Source organism: Lactuca saligna, chromosome 6 (genome assembly GCF_052625555.1).
Source record: "Lactuca saligna cultivar CGN05327 chromosome 6, ASM5262555v1, whole genome shotgun sequence".
Lineage (NCBI taxonomy): Eukaryota > Viridiplantae > Streptophyta > Magnoliopsida > Asterales > Asteraceae > Lactuca > Lactuca saligna.
This window is the reverse complement of record NC_136422.1, coordinates 140,536,163-140,557,221: the sequence shown is the minus strand read 5'-3', so window position 1 is coordinate 140,557,221 and position 21,059 is coordinate 140,536,163. Positions and strand designations below refer to the sequence as shown.

Genomic DNA, 21,059 nt, shown 5'->3' with positions numbered 1-21,059 from the left:
GTTTTTTGTATTATATTCGATGAGTTATGATCTTTCAAAGATAAGATATCAAAGTTGAAGTATGTCAGCTTTTCAGCAAAAATTTAAACTGTTGTATTTTGTGAAATTCTTTAAACAAGCATATCTCATTTGTTTTAAGTCGGATTGGCATGCGATTTTTTTCAACATGTAATTTAGAATTTGTAGATAATTTTAGATTATAAAAACTATTTTTGGTGTTATATTCGATGGGTTATAATCCTTCAAATATGAGATATCAAAACTGAAATATTTCAGATTTTCAGCAAGAAATTTAAACTTTAGAATTTATGGATATGTGTTTTTCTCCAACATGTAATTAATTTGGAACTTGTAGATGATTTTAGACTATAATTTTGTTGTTTTTTGGTATTATATTCAATAAGTTACAATCCTTCAAAGATTAGATATCAAAGCTGAAATATTTCTGTAAAATTCGTTAAACAATAATATCTCATTCGTTTTAAGTCGAATGGATATGCGGTTTTCTCTAACATGTAATTTAGAATTTTAAGATTATTTTAGATTATAATTTTGCTGTTTTTGGTGTTATATTCAATGAGTTACAATCCTTCAAATAAATGATATAACGTATAAACAATCAAACTTTGCAGAGTCCAAATGACATAAGAAACAGAAACATATTCATTTTTTACGAATTGTACCATATCAAACCCAAAAAATATTCATTCTTACGAATTGTAACGTATGAAAACCAACAACATATTCGTTTTAACAAGTTGTATCAAACCCCAAAACGCATTTTAACAAGTTATACCGTATGCATGTAAAGTTGTACCAGTCTAAACGGGTCGAAGAACCCAAAAACCCGAACATGGACCCAGACATGGACTTGGACCTGTAAGTCTCATCCGGTTCGATCCACGGTCGACAATATTCTTCAAAATCAGTTTGGTCTAAGAGTCGGTTCGATCCGGTTCGGTCAAAATGCTCACTCCTAATGAAGAAACGTGGTATGGGCTAACCCATTCAAGAATTATTGAAAAAAAACATTTTGCCAAAACAAACAAATATATGTTAAAAACTTGTTTTTTTATCCGGTCTAAAATTTATCGTGCTAACAAAGTTAACAAAATTTCAGGTTTCAAATACCCCGTTTGGAATTCACATTCGTATTCATATTTGTATTCATCATGTACAATTTTGTACAATTTTACATCGATTCGATTCCTTGATGATGCTATTATACATAAAAAAAATTATATACATTTGAACATCAAAAATCAAAAGGAGAAATATGAGATATCATTTAAAAACTTGATACCAATCATCCACCATCATCACTCATTTCATCTTCCTTCAAAGAAGCCAAAGAATGCAACGACAATTGACTATGATATTGCTGCACCACCAACACCGATGCCGCCATAGTCAGAGCGGGAGAAATCAATAAATTTCCGACCGGTCCCATCTCCGGGCACTCACTTTCCTTCTTCAACAACCCCACCACCTCCCCCTCCGGCATTCGCCCCACCAGAAACAAATTGCTCTGACCATATTCTCGAATCACCTCCGCCGTCTCGGTGGCATCCGTCACCGCTCTCTCATCATATTTCATCGTGTTGTACTTCAAGACAAACTTCTGTTTGAATTCCGCCATCACTTCATCATCTATGGAATTGGATTCCGAAGTCTCAGATTCTTTAATGTCGATGGTGATAGATCCCGGAGTGGTGGTTCCGGCTGGATTGAGGAGGAATCGGACTACATTGAGGTTGATTCCGGGGTGTTCTGCCATACGTCCCCCGTAGGCTAATGCTTCATGGTCGTCATTGCCACCGAAGAATAAAACTGTTACTACTGAGTTGACACTGCTGGCGGCAATGTGGGAGGTCCCACCGAAACCACGATCTACTAAGATGCCGACTGAGCATGGAGCGTACTCTAAAACCTTACGGTTAACATGTCTGAAATCACAAATGAACCAAATTGTTATACAATGATCCGTTTGTAAAGTTATAATGATAAATACAAATGATGCGTGTAATTTTTGTAGGTTATAATGTTTTATAGATTTATAATGTAAGTTTTAGAGTTTATCCATTCTTTTATAATGGTTTATATATAATGTTTAGACCTTATTATTTCTTTTATACTATCTTATAAATAATGTTTAGAACTTATTATTTATAGATTATAATGGGTATGCAACTATAAATTAATAATATGTATTAAAAAAAAATCAAATCATATCGGACCAGGCCAGAATTTGGGCCCGGGTCAGAGAAGTCCTCAAAGCCGCTCGTTGTTCTAGAATTGAGCAATGTAGACTCGTTTTGGATCTAATGGATGTTGTGTTGACTGTTGAACCACAACTTATTAGATATAGAATGTTCTTTTTGTAAAAATTTTGAATTATTTATTATTATATTTGTAAACTTATAATCTTGTATATGTTTCGTTTTTCTTATTTTTATTGAAGTTTTTTTTGTAAGTTTCTAATAGTAAATATAGATGTGTTGTTGTAAGTTTTGTAATTTGGAACATTTATAAATTTATAACATAACTATTGCATTTTGTAAATTTTAATAATTTATACAATATTTATAACTTAATAATGTAATTACTGTATTTTATCCATTTTTAATAATAATTGATATAGTATATAACATATAATTCTTAAAATTTAATAATATTTGTTTAAAGGAATTTGGATCAAACCAAAAAAGAGCAAATTAACAGATCTTATCTTGACCAATGTTTTTTTTGCCTCGGCTTGTGAGCACCACTACTTGTACTTATAAAATATACATGGATTAGGTTTTTGGTTCTAAGTGTTTATGAAACATGAGGATGATGATTGAAGATAGTGATTACCTATATTCAACTCGAGTGGTTTCAAGTTGCCCATCGACCCTAATATGCTTATGAAATGGTAAAATAATCATAGCTGCTCGATTCCTTTCAGCCCCACTAATAACATCCTCATGCATACTCAAAACCGCCGATATAGCAGTCGTGGGCCAAATCGCCACCTTACTCAAATGTTGAAAAGCCTCGAACGCCACCACAACTTGATCTGATCCGATATCCTGATCCTTTTTCCAAAATGGGAGCCCGTTTTTTCTAGCTTTATGAACCATAAGTATAGCTGATGACCTTTCTGATAGCTCCATGAGGTGCATTGCATGGACCAAAAGAACCTCTTTTTTGCCGGTCCCACGTAAAACCTCGATTAAGTTTACCATTGTTGGTATGTTTCGTACACTATGGAAGCAAAACAACATACGGAATGGAGAAGTGGAAGAACCTCTACGGTGTAAAGTTCGATGTTTATATTCGGTTGTTGGTTGTGTTTTAGCAGGTCTATAAAACGCAACAACTAGTGGGGTTGTGATAAATGTTGTTAATAGTGCCATTAGAACTAATATCGCGAATGTTTCATCATTCAAAACCTGAAATTTTATCAAAGAATGAGTTTAGATATAGATATACGATAAGATATAAGATACATATGTACAAAGATATAATATGCGATTTGTTTCGATACAACGTAGAAAGCACAACTTAATAGAAATATATATAAACTAATTTTCCAACTTAGACTTTAACTTTTTACAAATTTGTTTAATTTAGCTTTGAGCTAATCACAAAAATGAACAACAATGAAATGGTCACATCGTAAAATAATCAACCTTTAAACATTTATGACAAAATAAGTGTATATTTACTAAAATAGATTTATCAATCGTCCTTATTTGAAAAATATTTAAAAAAGTTCTTGTTTTTTTTTTTTTTTTTTTTTTTTTTTTTTCACTAAACATCATTATTTTATTAAAAATGATGTCAATACGTAAAATAAAATCATTTATAATAATTTTTAATGGGAACAATCACAAAAGCAACTTTACGAAAATTACTTCATGAAATGAATTTGTATTAGGTTGACTTTCGTAAATTAAAATCATTTATGCTTTCCTTTGATTTGCCATCATTTTCTTAAATACTTTTTAATTATTATTCACAAGACTTTTTAATTATTATTCAGAAGACTTTTAATCATTCAGAAGACTTGAAAAACATGATCTGAGAAAAAGAAAAACATACCCCTCTATCTTTCCCAATGTTGAGCACAATAATTTCAACCAAACCTTTTGTATTCATTAAAAGTCCGATTGCAAGAGCATCCATCCACGGAATCCTACAAAGAAGAGAAACCCCAACCGAACCCGCAATCTTACCAAAACACGCTGTAAAAATAACCAAAACAAGTAATCCCCAAGACCTTGCCCCTTTAATTGACCCCATATTCGTCTTCAAACCGCTCGAAGCAAAATATAACGGTAAAAACAACCCCGACACAAGATCCTCAACCTTTTCCACTAACGCCACAGCAAATGCACCTTCTTTTGGTATCAAAACCCCAACCACAAAAGCCCCAAAAAGTGCATGAATCCCAATAGCATCCGTCACAAAACTCGCAGCTAAAACACCACCTAAAGTCACACAAACGTACACCTCATCAACGGGTTCTCCATCAGGGCATCTTTGCGACATCCATTTGAAAATCGGAGGCACCAAAAAAGAACACAAAACAACAAAACCTGATGCACACAAGAAAACCCATAGCGCTACAAGTGGGGAGCGCCCTGAACCCGAAAGGGCAACCGCAAGTGCAAGAAGAATCCATGCCACTATGTCATTAACTGCGGCTGCTGACATGGCCATTTTACCGACTTCGGTAGTTAAGAGCTTGAGTTCGGCTAAAATACGCGCAAGTACAGGGAAAGCTGTAATCGACATGGCTACACCCATGAAGACGATAAATGGGCCTTCGTGAACACCCCCAGAGACGTTTTCTTGGAGAATGAATGAAACTCCGGTACCTAAAATAAACGGAAGGCCAATTCCACCGATGGCTATACATAATGCTTTTTTACCGGTTTTACGTAAGGAGTTTAAATCAAGCTCTAGCCCAACAAGGAAGAGGAAGAAACAAAGTCCAAGATTTGCGAGCGTGTCCAATACTGTAAGACTCCTTTGAGGAAACACTGTATGAAGATATGCTTTGTTATGGCCTAGACCCGAAGGTCCGAGTAAAACTCCCCCCTGTAATCATATCATATAATATAATAAACTTTTATGCAAAAGAGTTATTTCAACATTGTACTAGTACTACAAAATGTTATTATTAAACTTTTCTACAAAAGGGTTACTATTTCAATAACCCTGAGATGGCCTATGTCGTATAATGCAAGACAACAATGACTTATGAGGCCCAATGTCTACAAGGAGCCCAATACTAAACCGGAATCAAAACTTCTAGTGTCAACCTTTTCCGCAAGTATTGGCATGAAACTGATTTCTAATGGATTAAAATGATTCGACTCGAGGCTGTCTTAATGGCTTAAGAAGGTAAAATGAAGGGGGTTAAGTAACTTACAACAATTTCTGCCACAACTCGAGGCTGTCTTAATGGCTTAAGAAGGTAAGCAAGGACTCGAGTGAGTGTGAGGACGAGGCATATTTGTAAAATGACAAGAGGGAGTGCAGCGTTAAGAGGATTTTCGCCTTGAAATACCCCATGTGATGTAGCTTTCATAGGAGGTGCATTGTTAAGTGTTGTATCATTTGAGGCCATTTTGCACCGAAACAACCCCAATACATGAGGAATATATTATATTGACGACCCGGCCCTGAACAAAAAAAAAAAAAAAAAAAAAAAAAAAAAAAAAAAAAAAAAAAAAAAAAAACCCTTTTAGTTAGATTTCAAGCTTAAAATTTGAAGGAGCTGAAAATCCATTAGTAAGCTCTTAACGTCAAGTTTAAGTCACGACATCACCATTCTTAGGACCGATTGATATGGACATTTTTTTCTTTTAAGTTCAAGAATAAAGCATGAAAGAAAGAGAAAGCAGCAAAAGTAGTGACAATGTTTTGAAATCGGTTTTTCTACAAACCCACACTAATTTCCAACTCTAAATGCCACAATTGTAAACGAAAAGAACTATTTTTTAAAGAAAAAATTCATGGCATTCTTGATGGGTTAATACAATCCCACTACCACATTATATAAATGACCTCTTCAAATTCACAAAATCAACACTCGACCATTATATGATTTAACCAAAATATCTATTTGATTTCAAAACCACAATACAGATTTGAGAAAAATAGTTTCCAAGTATATTTTATGAGTAGTAGGCAATATGATATGCTGCAGATCATGAAGATGTATGTATACACATAATGCATGTATATAGTATTTAATAAAATACACACAAAGATATACATCGAAGAGATTTGATCACATCAGTCAATTAGACAATGTTAGAATCGTATTGCAGTGACATTTTGATCGTTAAATCATACGATAGAACGAATGAGGATATGTGTGTTTAACCCAAAGATGATTAATTCTACATCTACCCAACAAACCTTTAATCAGATTTCAAGCTTCAAATTTGAGGGAGTTGAAAATCCATTAGTAAGCTCTTAACTTCAAGTTTAAGTCATGGCATCACCATTCTTATGACCGATTGATAGGGACAATTTTTTCTTTTAAATTCAAGAATAAAGCATTAAGGAAAGAGAAATCGGCAAAAGTAGTGACAATGTTTTGAAATCGTTTTTTCTACAAACTCACACTAATTCCCAACTCTAAATGTCACAATTGTAAAAGGAAAAGAACTACTTTTAAAAGAAAAACCAACTTTTTTTCATGGCATTCTTGATGGATTATTACACTCCCACCACCAAATTATATAAATGACCTCTTCAAATTCCTAAAATCAACAATCGACCGTTATATCATTTAACCAAAATATCCACTTGATTTCAAAGCAGCAATACATATTTTAGAAAAATAGTTTCCAAATATATTTTACGACAAGTAGGTAATATGATATGCAACGGATCAGGACGATGTATGTATACACATAATGCTTGTATATAGGATTTAATAAATACATAGACAGGGATATACATCGAACCGGAAGAGATTTGATCACAACAATCAATTTGACGATGTTATAATCGCATTCATGTGACATTTTGATCATTAAATCATAGGATAAAAGGAACATATATATATATATATATATATATATATATATATATATATATATATATATATATATATATATATATATATATATATATATATATATATATATATATATATATATATATATATATATATAGGGAAAAGTGAATATACCCTTAAGGGTATATAAGCTTAGGTACCCAAACTCATAATAATACATCGTTTTGTTTGATATATTCATTATAATATTGTTAAACTTCAATCCTTAACTTGATTTATATTCAATATTTTTAAATTTTCACTATTATCTTCCTCTTACATCACATCTTTTTGTCGAATACTTACTAGGCTATATAGTATTGTTGAAAATAACAATTATGTAAGAGGAAGATAAATATGAAATTTATAAAAATCTTTGAAGTAATTCAAGTTAAAAGTTGAATTATAAGAACATTGGACAATTACAATGTCTATATATTCACTTTTCCCAGATATATATATATATATATATATATATATATATATATATATATATATATATATATATATATATATATATAAACCAAAGAGGAGTAATTTATATGTACCCAACAAATTAAAAATTGTTTTGTGTAATTCTATACGTATTTGTTTTCCTGAATGGATTATTTGGAGACTTAATAGGGTCAAAGATAAGGTTTTTGGGGAAAACCATATGTCAGGACGTGGTGTGTTGATAACCACAACATAGCATAGAATGATGAACACAACCTAGCATCAAATTAAATGAAAAGCATGTTCTGATGGACACCACGATGTGGAAAGGGGGAGGCCACGACGTGGAGGATGTTGTGATCCAAGCCCATGAAGTTTAGGGTTTTCTCCACATTTAAAGGCTCTAATTCATATTCTAGGTCATTCTCTTTAGCCTCTACTCTCGTAACTCAAAAACCCTAGCCCCTAATTGATTGTTCTTGATGTCCATGTGATGTTTTTGATGTTTAAGGCCTTGAGGTACATATTTGGAAAAGAAGGTAGTGTGCTTGTTGGTTGAAAGGGTATATCTACTTCAAATATTGCATCTCCTGCATCTTGTGCAGCTATGGAAGGTATAAAGTTTCCATATTTATCATTCTTGTTTCTCATTTCATGCTTTGAAGTCCTTTGAAGGGATGTTCTTGGAGTTTTTGGCAACTTCAGAACCTTAGACTTGCTTGTTGACCATATATAGGCTTGGCTTGGTGGAAAAACTGTTAGGTCGTGGTTCCTTTTGAACCATGCACTAGTTATTGTCATTTTGAGAGCTTAATGGACTTAGGGTTATAAATCTTTCTTTGGGGTGAGTTCATAATGAATAAAATTGGAAACTTTATCCATTAAGTCATTAAATAGGACCAGATTTGAAGTTGTGAGATTAGATTTGTAAGGATTAAGCCCTTAATAAATAAAATACCAATCTGCCTGAAACCACGACAGGGCCAAGGAAAGCCCACAACATGGTGGTATCTTGCATGTCGACTGTTTTGTCATGACATGCCCACGACGTGGTGATCGTTGACTTGGTTGACCGTTGACGTTTGACAAGTTTGACCATGGGTCGAACTTGAAGGATTTGGGTTGTTGATTGAGAATAGATCCTTATTTAGTGATAGTCGTTTTGCAGGATTGATTAGTTCAATGAGTGAGAATGTTGTTGTGCTTCCTCGGTTTTGTGATTTAGGAGAGTTTCTCATTATGCCACATATGATATTGTATATCCTTTGCATGATATGATAGAGGTATTGTTAGGGTACGAGTCGTTAGCTAAAAAGGATAACTCATTGTTATGCATGTGCAATTTCCAACACTTGGTGCCATGGTATATTAGGCTGGTAGGGTCTCACTTGTTGATTATATGATAATGTTGGTTTGAGATGTGTAGGACATTTAGTGGCATCGTATGCTAGAATGGTAGGATCTTGCATGTGGACTATATGATATTATTAGGTGTCATGGTTGGTTAGTTTAATGTTTATAATGGTTGTATGTGGTTAACTTAGATGGCCTGAGAACTTTTGGTCCAAAGCCTTATTGCATGGTTATTGTTTGATTTATTGCTTTCGGATGGACCACCAGTTTAACTGTCTATCTGATCTCTTACTACATATGACTTTATTTACTATATGAAATACCATGATCTGACCCCTGACATTGACTTGTTATGTACGTTGGATGGGCCCATTATATGAGTTAGGGTTGGGCCTATTATACTCTTTGGGTGAGGATTGTTATGTATGTGGGCAAGGTCTGTTATATAATTTAGGGCTAGGCATGTTATACTATTTGGGTTGGGCCTGTTATATATGTTTGGTTTAGACTCGTTATGTATGATGCACGCTTTTAATAGGGAGAGAAAGTAGGTCAGCTTTAGACCCAATGATTTTGTGTGGATGCATTTTTATATGATGGAATATGTGGTATATACGGGGGAACTTAGTATATGGTATATTGGGGAATTCACTAAGCCTTATGCTTACAACTGTAGATAAAAAAAATTGCAGGTTGGTCGTGAGAATAGCTCGATGAGACTATACACACGCATCAAAGATAATGATTTCCATTGTTGTGTAATTCGTCTCTGATAACAGTATGGTTTCAAACAAATGAATGTCACTTATTGTCTTTTTAAGTTCTAGGTTTTAATCGATTAATCTGTTTACAAATGAAGAATCTCTTTATAATTTTTGGGACGTTACAAATAGTAGGTTGTATCGTCCCAGCATAAGCTCAACCCATATACCTAACAAAGGTGGCCGACTATAATATCCATTTCTAGTACGTATCACAATATTGTCCTCTTTGGGCTCCCGACACGAGGACTTCCAAGGGGGGTCATCCATCCCGGTGCTACTCCTAACCGAGCATGCTTAATTGTAGATTTCTTATAGGATCTGTTGCCCCTACAACTTTAAAACACATTGTGATAAGGAAGGTATCAACACCCCGTATAAGGAAATGATTTGATCTCCTTCCAAGCCGATACGGGATTAGGTGCAATCCACCTTCACCTCTAGTTATAGGGTTCGACATCACCGTCGAACATATCGACCCCATGCCCCAGCTCTGATATCGTTTGTAACATCCCCCTTTTGCATATATCATAATATTGTCCATTTTGGGCTCCTGACATGAAAACTTCCCAGGAAGGTTACCCATCCTTGAATTTCTCTCACTCGAGCATGCTTAACTGCAGAGTTCTTATGCGATCTACTTCCCTCACGGCTTTAAAACATGTTGTGACAGGGAAGGTATCCACATCCCTTCAAGGAATGTTTTGTTCTCCTTCCCAGCTGATATGGGATCGGGTTCAACCAACCTAAGTGGATTGTACCTGACTCTGCATCAACTTAGAAGTAGAATGAAGGATTTCCTTATAAGGGACGTTGATACCTTCCTTCTCACAATGTGTTTTAAACTCGTGAGGGCAGCGGATCCCATAAGAACTCTGAAGTTAAGCATGCTCGGACAGGAGTAGTACCGGGATGGGTAACCCCTTAGGAAGTCCTTGTGTTTGGAGCCCAAAGCGGAAAATATTATGATACGTACCAGATGGAGATGTTACAAACGTTATCAGAGTGGGGCACGAGTTGATGTAACGGGGACGTCGAACCCTATAATGGGAGTTTGCACCTGATCCCACATCAGCTGGGAAGGAGAACAAAACATTTCTTAAAGGGGTATGGCTACCTTCCCTATCACAGCACGTTTTACAATCATGAGGGCAGCAAATCCCATAAAAACTCTACAGTTAAGTGTCCTCGGGCGAGAGCAATTAAGGGATGGATGACCTCGGGGAAGTTTTCACGCCAAGATCCCAAAGCAGACAATATTATGATACATACAAGAGAGGGATGTTACATCGGCCCAACATGATCATCAGGCTTATTCTGCTCATTGGCTTGGCGATACTCCAACTCCATAGGGATTAGTTCAATAATGCAGTAAATTCGAGTGCACCTCTACCTATAGCTCTTCTAGAAATGTTCAATGACATGTCTCTTAATGATCCATGTCAAGACGGTTGGGTAATGGACGTCGGTGCCTCGTTATAGATTCATTCCAACATAGGTATACTTCTTTTTGTTAGAAATAAAATCTCTAGTTTTCCTTTGGTTTTTGTTGGTAATGGAACTAAAATTCTTGTAAGTAAATAAGGACACACATTTTTATCTAATCTATACTCATATCGCCCTATTATCCTCAAAAATGTTCTTATCACACCCAAAATTATAAAAAAAAATGATTTATGTTCGTAAGTTTACTCATACTAAACAATGTTCTATTAAATTTATGCTTATGAGTTTTCTATGAAAGATTTTCAAACCAAGAAAATACTCCCCCGATGTGATGGCACTAGTGGTCTGTACCCTGTCACAATTTTGTACACCTCACAATTTTGTCTCAGTCAACTTTACCATTTGGCATCAACATCTTGGTCATCCCGATTAATAGGGTATAAATAATTTATTTTCTCACAAGTTAATTCCATCTAAAGACGACGAAAGTAATGGTTTATGTCACTTATGTTAGTTAGGCAAGCATGTTTGTTTTTCGTTTCAATTATCAACTTCCATTACACCTGTTGCTTTGGAAATATGAGTTTATCATCTTAAAACGAAATCTAAAGTGTTTGGCAAATTTTTTTCATTTTAGAAATTATGTTACCACTTATTTTAAATATATTTTCAGTGTGCTAATGGTGGTGAGTACAATAATAATCAGTTTCACACTCTTTTCAATTCTAATGGCATTCAAATGCATTTTTCTTGTCCTTATACTTCTCAACGAAATGAGAAGTCTTAACAAATGATACGCTCCATTAATAACACCATTCATACCCTTCTTTTTAAAGCTCGTCTTCATCCTACATATTGGATGGAAGCTCTCTTCATGGAAACCTATCTTATCAACATAACACCATCTACCACCCTCTAAAATATTTCTTAGTATAATCTTTTTTTCAATAAAAAGCCTTTATATAATCATCTTTGGGTTTTCTGTTGTCTCTATTATCCTCACATTCCTTTGCTATCCCTCCCAACACAAAGGATATTGGTTCCCTAGACTTCATATAAACACAATTGTTATTTACTAACATGTTACCTTCGATGAATCCATTTTTCCTCATGGACCGTTCACTGCAAAATCCACTCCATCATAGACCCTTCTTGACTCTTTTGACTCACATACTCCTATTGTTTCTCAACTGTTATCCTCGTCCATCTCTACCGCTCCAATATCCTATATTGATCCCATATTATGGAGCTTACGTCCTTCGGTAACGCACAACTCCTCTTTCTTTTGTTGCCCCGTCTTTATTCAATAATTCCTCTTCTACCGATTCATCATCTCCATTTTCCTCCAATATTGTCACTCATTCCGTTACTTCTAATAATCCAATGGTTACTCGTGCTCGTGCTGGTATCCATAAACCCATTGTCAAAGCTAAATCTTTATATTGAATCAATTTCCCATGTTCCTTGAACTTATTTACAAGAGTTTAATGATCTGAATTGGTTCAATGCCATGAAAGATGAATTAACTAATCACATTTATAATAAAATGTAGGTATTGGTTGTCAAACCTACTAACACAAATTTTATTAATTGTATTTGGTTACTTAAAAGGAAGGAAAATGTTAATGGTTCTTTATCTCAGTATAAAGCGATTCTTGTAGCAAATGGCCGCAGTCAGCGACCGTAATCGATTGTGACAAGACTTTCAGCCGATAGTCAAACCAACCACCATTCGTACCGTTCTTAGTTTAGTCATGTCTCAACATTGGCCTAGGCATCAACTTGATGTTAAAAAAAAAGGATTTTTACACAGGCACTTACAAGCAATTGTTTCCATGCATCAGCTTCCTGGATTTCGTGACCCAAGTTTTCCTGAACACCTTTATCTTTTGTAGCACTCTCTATATGGTCTTAATATGCTATGCGTTTTTGGTATCAATAGTTTGTTCAGTTTTTCATTAGGGATCTCAAATTCCTTATTTACTTTTGTATGTGGATGATATCATTCCTACTGCCTCGACAATAAAGCTCTTATAATAGATCATTGTTACTATGGACGTTGAGTTTGCTATGGCAGACCTTGGGAATCTCAACTATTTTTTAGGTGTGTCTATGGTTAGAATTAAAAAAAGGTATGTTCTTATCTTAACGTAAGTATGCTATCAACATTTTATCTTGAGTAAACGTACTCAATTGCAGTCCAACTAAGACTCATTCCAACATATTAGCAAAAGTGGATGACTCAGACTAACCAGTTTTTGATTCTTCCTTATATCGTAGTCTTGTTGGAGCTCTATAGTATCTTACATTTACACGCCCAAATCATACATACGATGTTCAGTAGGTATGCATGTATATGCATGATCCATATAAAACTCAATTTACAACGCTAAAATGAATGTTGATGTATGTTCGAGGCATTGTTGATCACAACTTGTAGCTATAGTCCATGCCCTCTCGTGGTCTCATTGTATAATCCGATGATGATAAGGCTGGTTACCCTAAGACGAGACATTCCACCTATGGTTACTGTGTCTTTATGGGGCAAAATATTTTGACATGGTCATGTAAACGTCAAGGCACTATTTCTCATTTGAGTGCTAAGGTTAAATATAGAGTCATTACTAACATTGCGGTAGAAATTTCATAGATTTATTATATATTACTGGAACGACATTGTCTCATTACTTGAGTCACTACAGTTTATTGTGACATTATTGATGTCATATATTTGTCCAACAATCTAGTTCAACACCAAAGCACGAAACATATTGAAACTGATATTCATTTTGTTCGTAACAAAGTGGCTCTCGATTAGATTCACGTTTAGCATGTTCCTTCCTTGTTTTAGTATGCAAATATCTTCACCAAAAGGTCTTCCATTATCAATTTTCTTAGAATTTAGATCTTGTTTGAATGTTCGACAGTTGCCTCCCGTTCCAACTGCAGAGGATTATTAGACTAGAATATTAATTATGTATTCTATTTGTATAATTCGTGTTGGCTAATTTCTAATAATAGCCCTCTTTACACGATGAGGGGTCGGAGGATCGATCCTTGTGCAAGAGGAAATCCTTAGAAGTTTGGTTAAGGTTCAACTTAATAGATGTTGCTATAGGATCAAGCAATTATACTTATATACGGTAATTAGAGATCGAGTAGGACTTTAAGTACATTGTTATATATAGATCTCAAGTTTAAGATATCAAATATGATAGCTTTTAGCAATGAATTATTGTAACATAGTTTTAAGCAATTTTTTGTGTTAAAATTAGAGATGATTCCTTAAATTTACTTTGTTTTATTTGTGTTTAGCAACAATCCAACCCATCTATTTGTGCTAGGTCTTATCCATATCTATTAATATATCCTAATAAATGAAACTTAAATATATCACATATCATCCTTTGAAGTATAACGATGTCACATATCATTTTCTTAGCATTTTTTATTTTTTTATTTCATTTGATATAAATCTCATATTTTAAAAAGTTTACATTTTTAAAATTTTCAATTAAGGAATAATTAAGGAATAGTAAAATCTATAAATTAACTTGAATTCAAAATTTAGCAATAAATTAAGAATATAATATATTTTCTATATTATTTTGATCTGTCAACCATACAATATATGCAGGTTTATAATTTGTTTTATATTGAGGTGGACTAAAAAACATCCCATTTTTACCATTTAGACACCCTATATAGTTTTTAATGTATTTTTATTTGTTAAAATTGTATTATTTTTTGAAAAAAATAATTATAAATTAATTACATACAGATTGACTTTTAATAAAAATGTTTATAAGGTGTTTAAACGATGTCTTTATATTATACCATTATCGACCATAATGTATGAAAATAATATCAATCAACTATTTGTTTTAGACAATATGCCCTATATTAGTAAAAAGATATGGAAACTGATCCACTTCAGATCAAATCAAAGAAAAGATAAAGTTAATAAGTTTCTGTATTAATAAAAAGCTGCTACCCTAATTTAGCATAATGGATTATGCATGTTAATCTACTACTAATTATTTGTATTAAAAAATTCGTGTGGTGGGAAATCTAAATGGCTCCCATCTTTTAGAGATTCTATTTCTTTTTTATTCTTTTTTTAATTATAACCATGTTATTTAATTTTTATCACGTTCCAGTATATATGATTTTTAATGTATATATGTTATTTACAACTTATTACAGAAATTAAATATACTATCTTTTAATAAGTCTCTGTATTACATAATTATACATTATTAGTTATAACCAATTATAACAAATTGCATATAAGATTAGTTGTATTTCTAGCAAAGACTCTTATTTATAAGTTTTGTTGGCGAAAAGGATGCACTCTTAGACCATCTCCAACACATCTTCATTTTTTCTCCCATAAATGGAGTAAACAGTATTTCATCTCCAACCTTACCCTATTTTCTATCCCATTTTTTACCCCAAAAAGTATATTTTTGGAATATTTCATTTTTATAATTTATATATATTATCAAATACACCCCTCTACTAATTAAACTCTATATTTATGATTAATTAATATAAATTAGTATACAACATGATATTATAAATATTAAATATTATATTTAAATTATAATTAGTAGATAAAATAAACTAGACATGTATAAAATAAAAATGAAAGGAACTAAAATTAACAACCAAACTTCACCTCCATTTTTGGAGATATGAATAGTATTCCCCCATATGAATAGTATTCCCCCCATATATGAGGGAATACTATTCATATCTCCAAAAATGGAGGTGGAAATGGGGAAAGGTTGGAGAAGAATCGGAGGAAAAATGAGGGAAGAAATGGAGTATGGGGGTGGGTTGGAGATGCCTTTAGGATGGGGCTATTAGGTGATCCATTAAAATGATTTGGGTGTTGGATTATGGAGAGAATGAAGAAACAATGAACCATTATCGTTCCATACAAATTGATGGCATATATGTGGTTTGTTATCTTTTGTGAAAATACAAATTAAGTCTTTATTGTCGTAATCATTAAACAAAATTGCAAAAATGTTTTTGCGTATTTCGTCATGAAATCATCAGGATCACTGCCAAACATCTTCATTGCATGTAGCTTATAATGAGAAACCATATGGAAAACATCACCACCATCACTCGGTTACCACCACTTATAACTGTTATAGGGGTTTGTTGCAAATTATGTGGGATATAAAGGATTCCAGTGGATTACGTAGATGTTATCGCAACTGGCTACCAGTGACGCTGGGTGGAATAGGTTGGTGGGGTTTCTGTTGAACCTCCGATAAAGGTGTTTGGCGATGATACCGTCGTTTTTGACGATGAGAAGCGATGTTTTTGCGTATTTTGACGATTTTGTGGTGAAACTAATTATAAAATTAAATAAAATTAAAAGTATACATTAAAAATAAAATAATAATCCATTAAAATAATATTTATTATATGTGAAAAAAATAATAAATTAAAAGTAATAATTCAATAAATAATAATTCAAAAAATTACAAAAATTAACTAAATAAAATTAATAATCCAATAATATAATATTTTATATGATATAAATATTATATATTAAAAATACAATTTACTAATATATAATAACTTAATATAAAAATAATTACTCCAACAAAAAAGAAATTATAAAAAAATCAACTAAAAGAATATACTAATCTAATAAAATAATATTCTATAATATATAATAATCATATAATATAATATTTATTATGATATAAAATTATATATATATATATATATATATATATATATATATATATATATATATATATATATATATATATAATAATTCAATAAAAAAAATTACTCTAACAAAAAAAAAGTATTAACTAAAATAAATTAATAATCCAATAAAAAAATATTTATTAATATATAATATTCTATATTAAAAATTTTATTCATTAAAATATAATACTTCAATAAAAGAATGTATACAAAAATGGTCTTTATTTGTAAAAGATAAAACTGCAAAAATAGTCAATGAAGGTAAACTGTTATTTTAAAGAAGTTAACAGTCAACCAGTTAAACTTAACAGAAGATGGATCGAAACTACAACAAAACTTGTTGAAAATGCCTAAATTTGCAACTTTTCAAATGTTTGGACCTTAACTACATAAAATGAAAAACCATAAGAGTCATTTTTGCAATTTCGTCTTATCATTATAACTAATCACACCAATTGATGTAAGTAGGGCTGTAAACGAACTGAACGTTCGGCGAACCGTTCGTGAACTGTTTGGCGGGAAGTTCGTTTATTTAATAAATGAACGAACATGAACAAAAATTATCGTTCGTTTTGTTAAATGAACGAACATGAACAATGATCTCGTTCGTTCATTTATGTTCGTGAACGTTCGTTTATGATGTTCGTTTACGTTCGTTTATGTTCATTCGTTTAAGTTTATTAATATTCATCTATATTTAATTATTTTTTATTATATTGTTATATTATATGTTCGTTTATGTTCATATATATTCAATTGTGTTTTTTTTTTATATCTTTGTTCGTTTATGTTCGTTTAGCATGTTCATGAACATAAATGAACGAACATGAACAAAGTAATTTGTTAAATGAACGAACATGAACAAGAAAATCTTGTTCGTTTATCTGTTCGTGTTCGTTTGTTGTTCGGCTAACTTAAAAGAACAAACATGAACAAGACCTTGTTCGTATTCGTTTGGTTCGTTTACAGCTCTAGATGTAGACATAAATATGTAAATTAAGTTGGTAGGTGTCATATCATATTCATTATATTTTTGTATTGTCATATCATTTCTTATCACATTATAAAACTGATGAGTATCATATCATATATTATCAAATTTTTATTTAAGATTATATATATATATATATATATATATATATATATATATATATATATATATATATATATATTCGATTAGTAGGGAATTAAAAAACATAAATTTTAATACATGCAATGAAACTAGTTCGAGATGACTATCAATCCAAAAAAAAAAAATTAAAGTATGATTACATCAGTTTTATTTAGAAAAAAAAGTCAGACGGAAGAGTGATGTATTATCATTCATCTTCCTTTCTTTTCTTTTCAAAATTTTACATTAAAAAACCGAAACATATATATTCTTTTCCTTTTCTTGGTTCAATCAACTTCCTTTCATTTCTTTCTTAAGTGGGACTTGATAACCAAGGGTTATTCTATTAAAAACATTCTGAAGAGACTGGGTTCGCCATCTCGGGTTGCAACACACATTGGCTTATAACTAAATCAATATTATTTAATAAGCAAGTGCATTTTCAGTGAGATTTTAAAGCACAATTCGTTTGACATTTTAATTGGAGAAAAAAGAAGCCACCAAAAAATGCAGAAAATTGAAATCCAATTCTTACCAAAAAACTACGTTGTGACAGCGTGAAGAGGCATCAACATACCATACCATAGCATTATTATAGTCTTAAAAAGAAGAAAAACAGTCCTTAAAACCAAGAATCGAAATTGCTAATCCGTTTGCTAACACAAACATTATTTTGGCTTGTAATTTACGAGTTATCCCTTCATAATACAACACCCAAATCATTTTTTCTGTTGAAAATCCAAATTTGACCAACACAAGAACAAATAATATATCAATTCAATTATAAAGTAGTGAATCGTTTCCAACAAAACAACAGAAATATGCAGTTTCGTTTTCAAAGGGTACCTAACCCTAATTAGATCGATTTCTCATTCAACTCAATACTATTTTAATCAAATAAAATGATAAAACAATACAAAAACTTACCGATTGATTGGAGAACCATGTTAATCCATTGTCTTATGATCAATTGATTTGCCAAAACGATGCACTCTTATGATGAAGAATATTAGGCAATCCTGTTAGAATGATTTGGGTGTTGGATTATGGAGAAAATGAAGAACAATCCTCGTTCCATACAAACATGTAAAAATTCATCTTTTGGGAAAATCTAAATTAGGTCCCTTATGTTTTTGTTATTACATTTAGACAAACCTTAAGATATAAACTTATTTCATTAAATAAATGATCCAAGATAATATAAGTAGATTATTTTCCAACAGATACAAGTACAAACATGTTCGACTCTAGCTTGAGCTCTTTTAAACCAATATCAAAATATTAAGGTTTATTAACAAAGTAAATCCACATATTCATCACATCACAAACTTAAATCATGTCAAATTTTGACAAGACTAACTAAAAAATTACTTAAAAAAATTATAGAATTAAAACTTGAATAAATTGACCGAGAAATGTTCCTTTTATCTAAAAATACTAATATGCAAAATAAAGAAAATAAAAAACACAAATCATCTACTGGCTCGCGCGTTCACAAAAAATATTAAAAGAAACTGGTCAAATTTTTACAGAAATCAAAACTAGAAAGGTGAAAACCCACTACATTTAAAATCTAAAAATAATAAAAAAATTCAAGAAAAAAAAATTAACAAAATCTTGAAATCGACTGGGGGTCAGATTGGCTTTACAATTCTCCACGCTTTTGCTACTAAAACCCTTCAGAAACTGTCGGATTTTCCTGCTGTACAAAAGGAGGATATTTTGGTAATTGCACCCAACTGGAAGACTTGAGCGTCTCGGAACTTGTTACAGAATAGCTAGGGCAAAATCCAAGACAGCAGAGCATTGTCATATCCCATCTCTGCTGCATGCTAACCCTATCTAAATATAACTCAAATGATTCAACGTACCACACATACTGCACCATGTACAACACCCGGATTTTGTCATGGGGTTCAAGAGAAACCTAATGTATATAGTTCATACATGGTATTGAAGCTTAAAACACATGGTTTTCGTGTGTTTCATCACGAATCGAACATCTCAAAATTAATATGTCAAATACTGTTGATATTTAGCAAAAAGAATTAAACTGGTGTCATACTTGGTACATGATCATATGGACGTATGACTTTAAATAAACAAACTTCAAAAACCCTAAACACTGCACATAGTACAAGAATGTGTGGGTATCGTGTTCGACCCTTACAAGACAAAGTACACAAACCCTACCTATACTTTTTTATATGCCTCTTTGAAAATGTTATATCGTAATTTAATTTAAAATTCGAAACAATGAAAGATAAGTTGATGTAACTCTTAAAAATGCGCAATCTTTTATAACCTTGGCATAAATCTTGACCTAAAAACAAAAAGAAAATACAAGTAACAAGATAAAAACACAGACAATAAATCTTGAAGTAAACTTAGCAAACCCTAGTTTCGTCCACCAGTTAAAAGTAGAACCTTTGATATTTTCAACAGAACTCTTGATATAAATTAAACTGAAATAAAAGGATTAAAAAGGGTTTAACTTATTTATTATTAGCATACTCCTGATTTGAAACTGATAAACGTTATTTTAGCTTTTGTAAAAAAAAAATTAAAAAAAAAAAAAGAAAGAACTAATTTAAACACAGATCATGATAATGAGCTGGACCAAAAGGGAGCTCCCTTCAGTCCAAGTACAGGAAACTTAAGATTCAATTTGTCTCCCGCATCATTCACTCATTTACTAAGTACCACAACAGGTTCTATGACTTAGTATTTGGATGAATGAGTCGGCAGCTAATTGATATCTTATGGCACCCATGAGTGGACTGAAGAAAGCTCTCTTTCTTTTTCTCTCTTATAAACTGAAATGACGTAATTTATATATAGATGTCTTGAAGCAAAACGAAATCAGAGATTTGCATAAAAAGAGTTAAGAACATGAACTTGGTCCAATCTGCAGGACTTAGTTGACGATTATCGACCAACATGAGGGTCTTGAAGAGAGAGAGAGAGAGAGAGAGAGAGAGAGAGAGAGAGAGCAACAATGGTGTGTAGATGATGAGAGAAACCATAAGTAGTAGTGAGTGGTTCATGGGTGTTTTGAAGTGAAGAATAGCCATTATATATAGTCACAAAGATGGCCATCACAAGTTAACAATAGTTCTAAAAAGAAAAGGCAAATGCATCATGTAAATGA

The 21,059-nt window shown here is 32.3% G+C and overlaps 1 protein-coding gene across 1 annotated transcript; it reads right to left on the bottom strand.

Annotated features, from left to right (window-relative positions):
• Positions 1 to 1,204: 1,204 nt before the first annotated feature.
• LOC145001249 (cation/H(+) antiporter 17-like) lies at positions 1,205 to 18,978 on the bottom strand. The gene is made up of 5 exons (XM_078960611.1): positions 18,836 to 18,978; positions 5,423 to 5,675; positions 4,087 to 5,088; positions 2,857 to 3,434; positions 1,205 to 1,946 (listed from the first exon to the last, which is right to left on the bottom strand). Exons 2-5 carry the CDS (start codon positions 5,618 to 5,620, stop codon positions 1,307 to 1,309), a joined length of 2,418 nt encoding a protein of 805 aa, XP_078816737.1. The 5' UTR covers positions 5,621 to 5,675; positions 18,836 to 18,978; the 3' UTR covers positions 1,205 to 1,306.
• Positions 18,979 to 21,059: the final 2,081 nt, after the last annotated feature.

Excerpts from the sequence above, each read along its gene's own strand:
- LOC145001249 (XM_078960611.1), bottom strand. The coding sequence starts at position 5,620 with ATGGCCTCAAATGATACAACACTTAACAATGCACCTCCTATGAAAGCT. Across the intron at positions 3,435-4,086 it reads ACATTGGGAAAGATAGAGGG|GTTTTGAATGATGAAACATT; the intron begins GTATGTTTTTCT and ends ATAAAATTTCAG. Across the intron at positions 1,947-2,856 it reads ACCACTCGAGTTGAATATAG|ACATGTTAACCGTAAGGTTT; the intron begins GTAATCACTATC and ends TTGTGATTTCAG.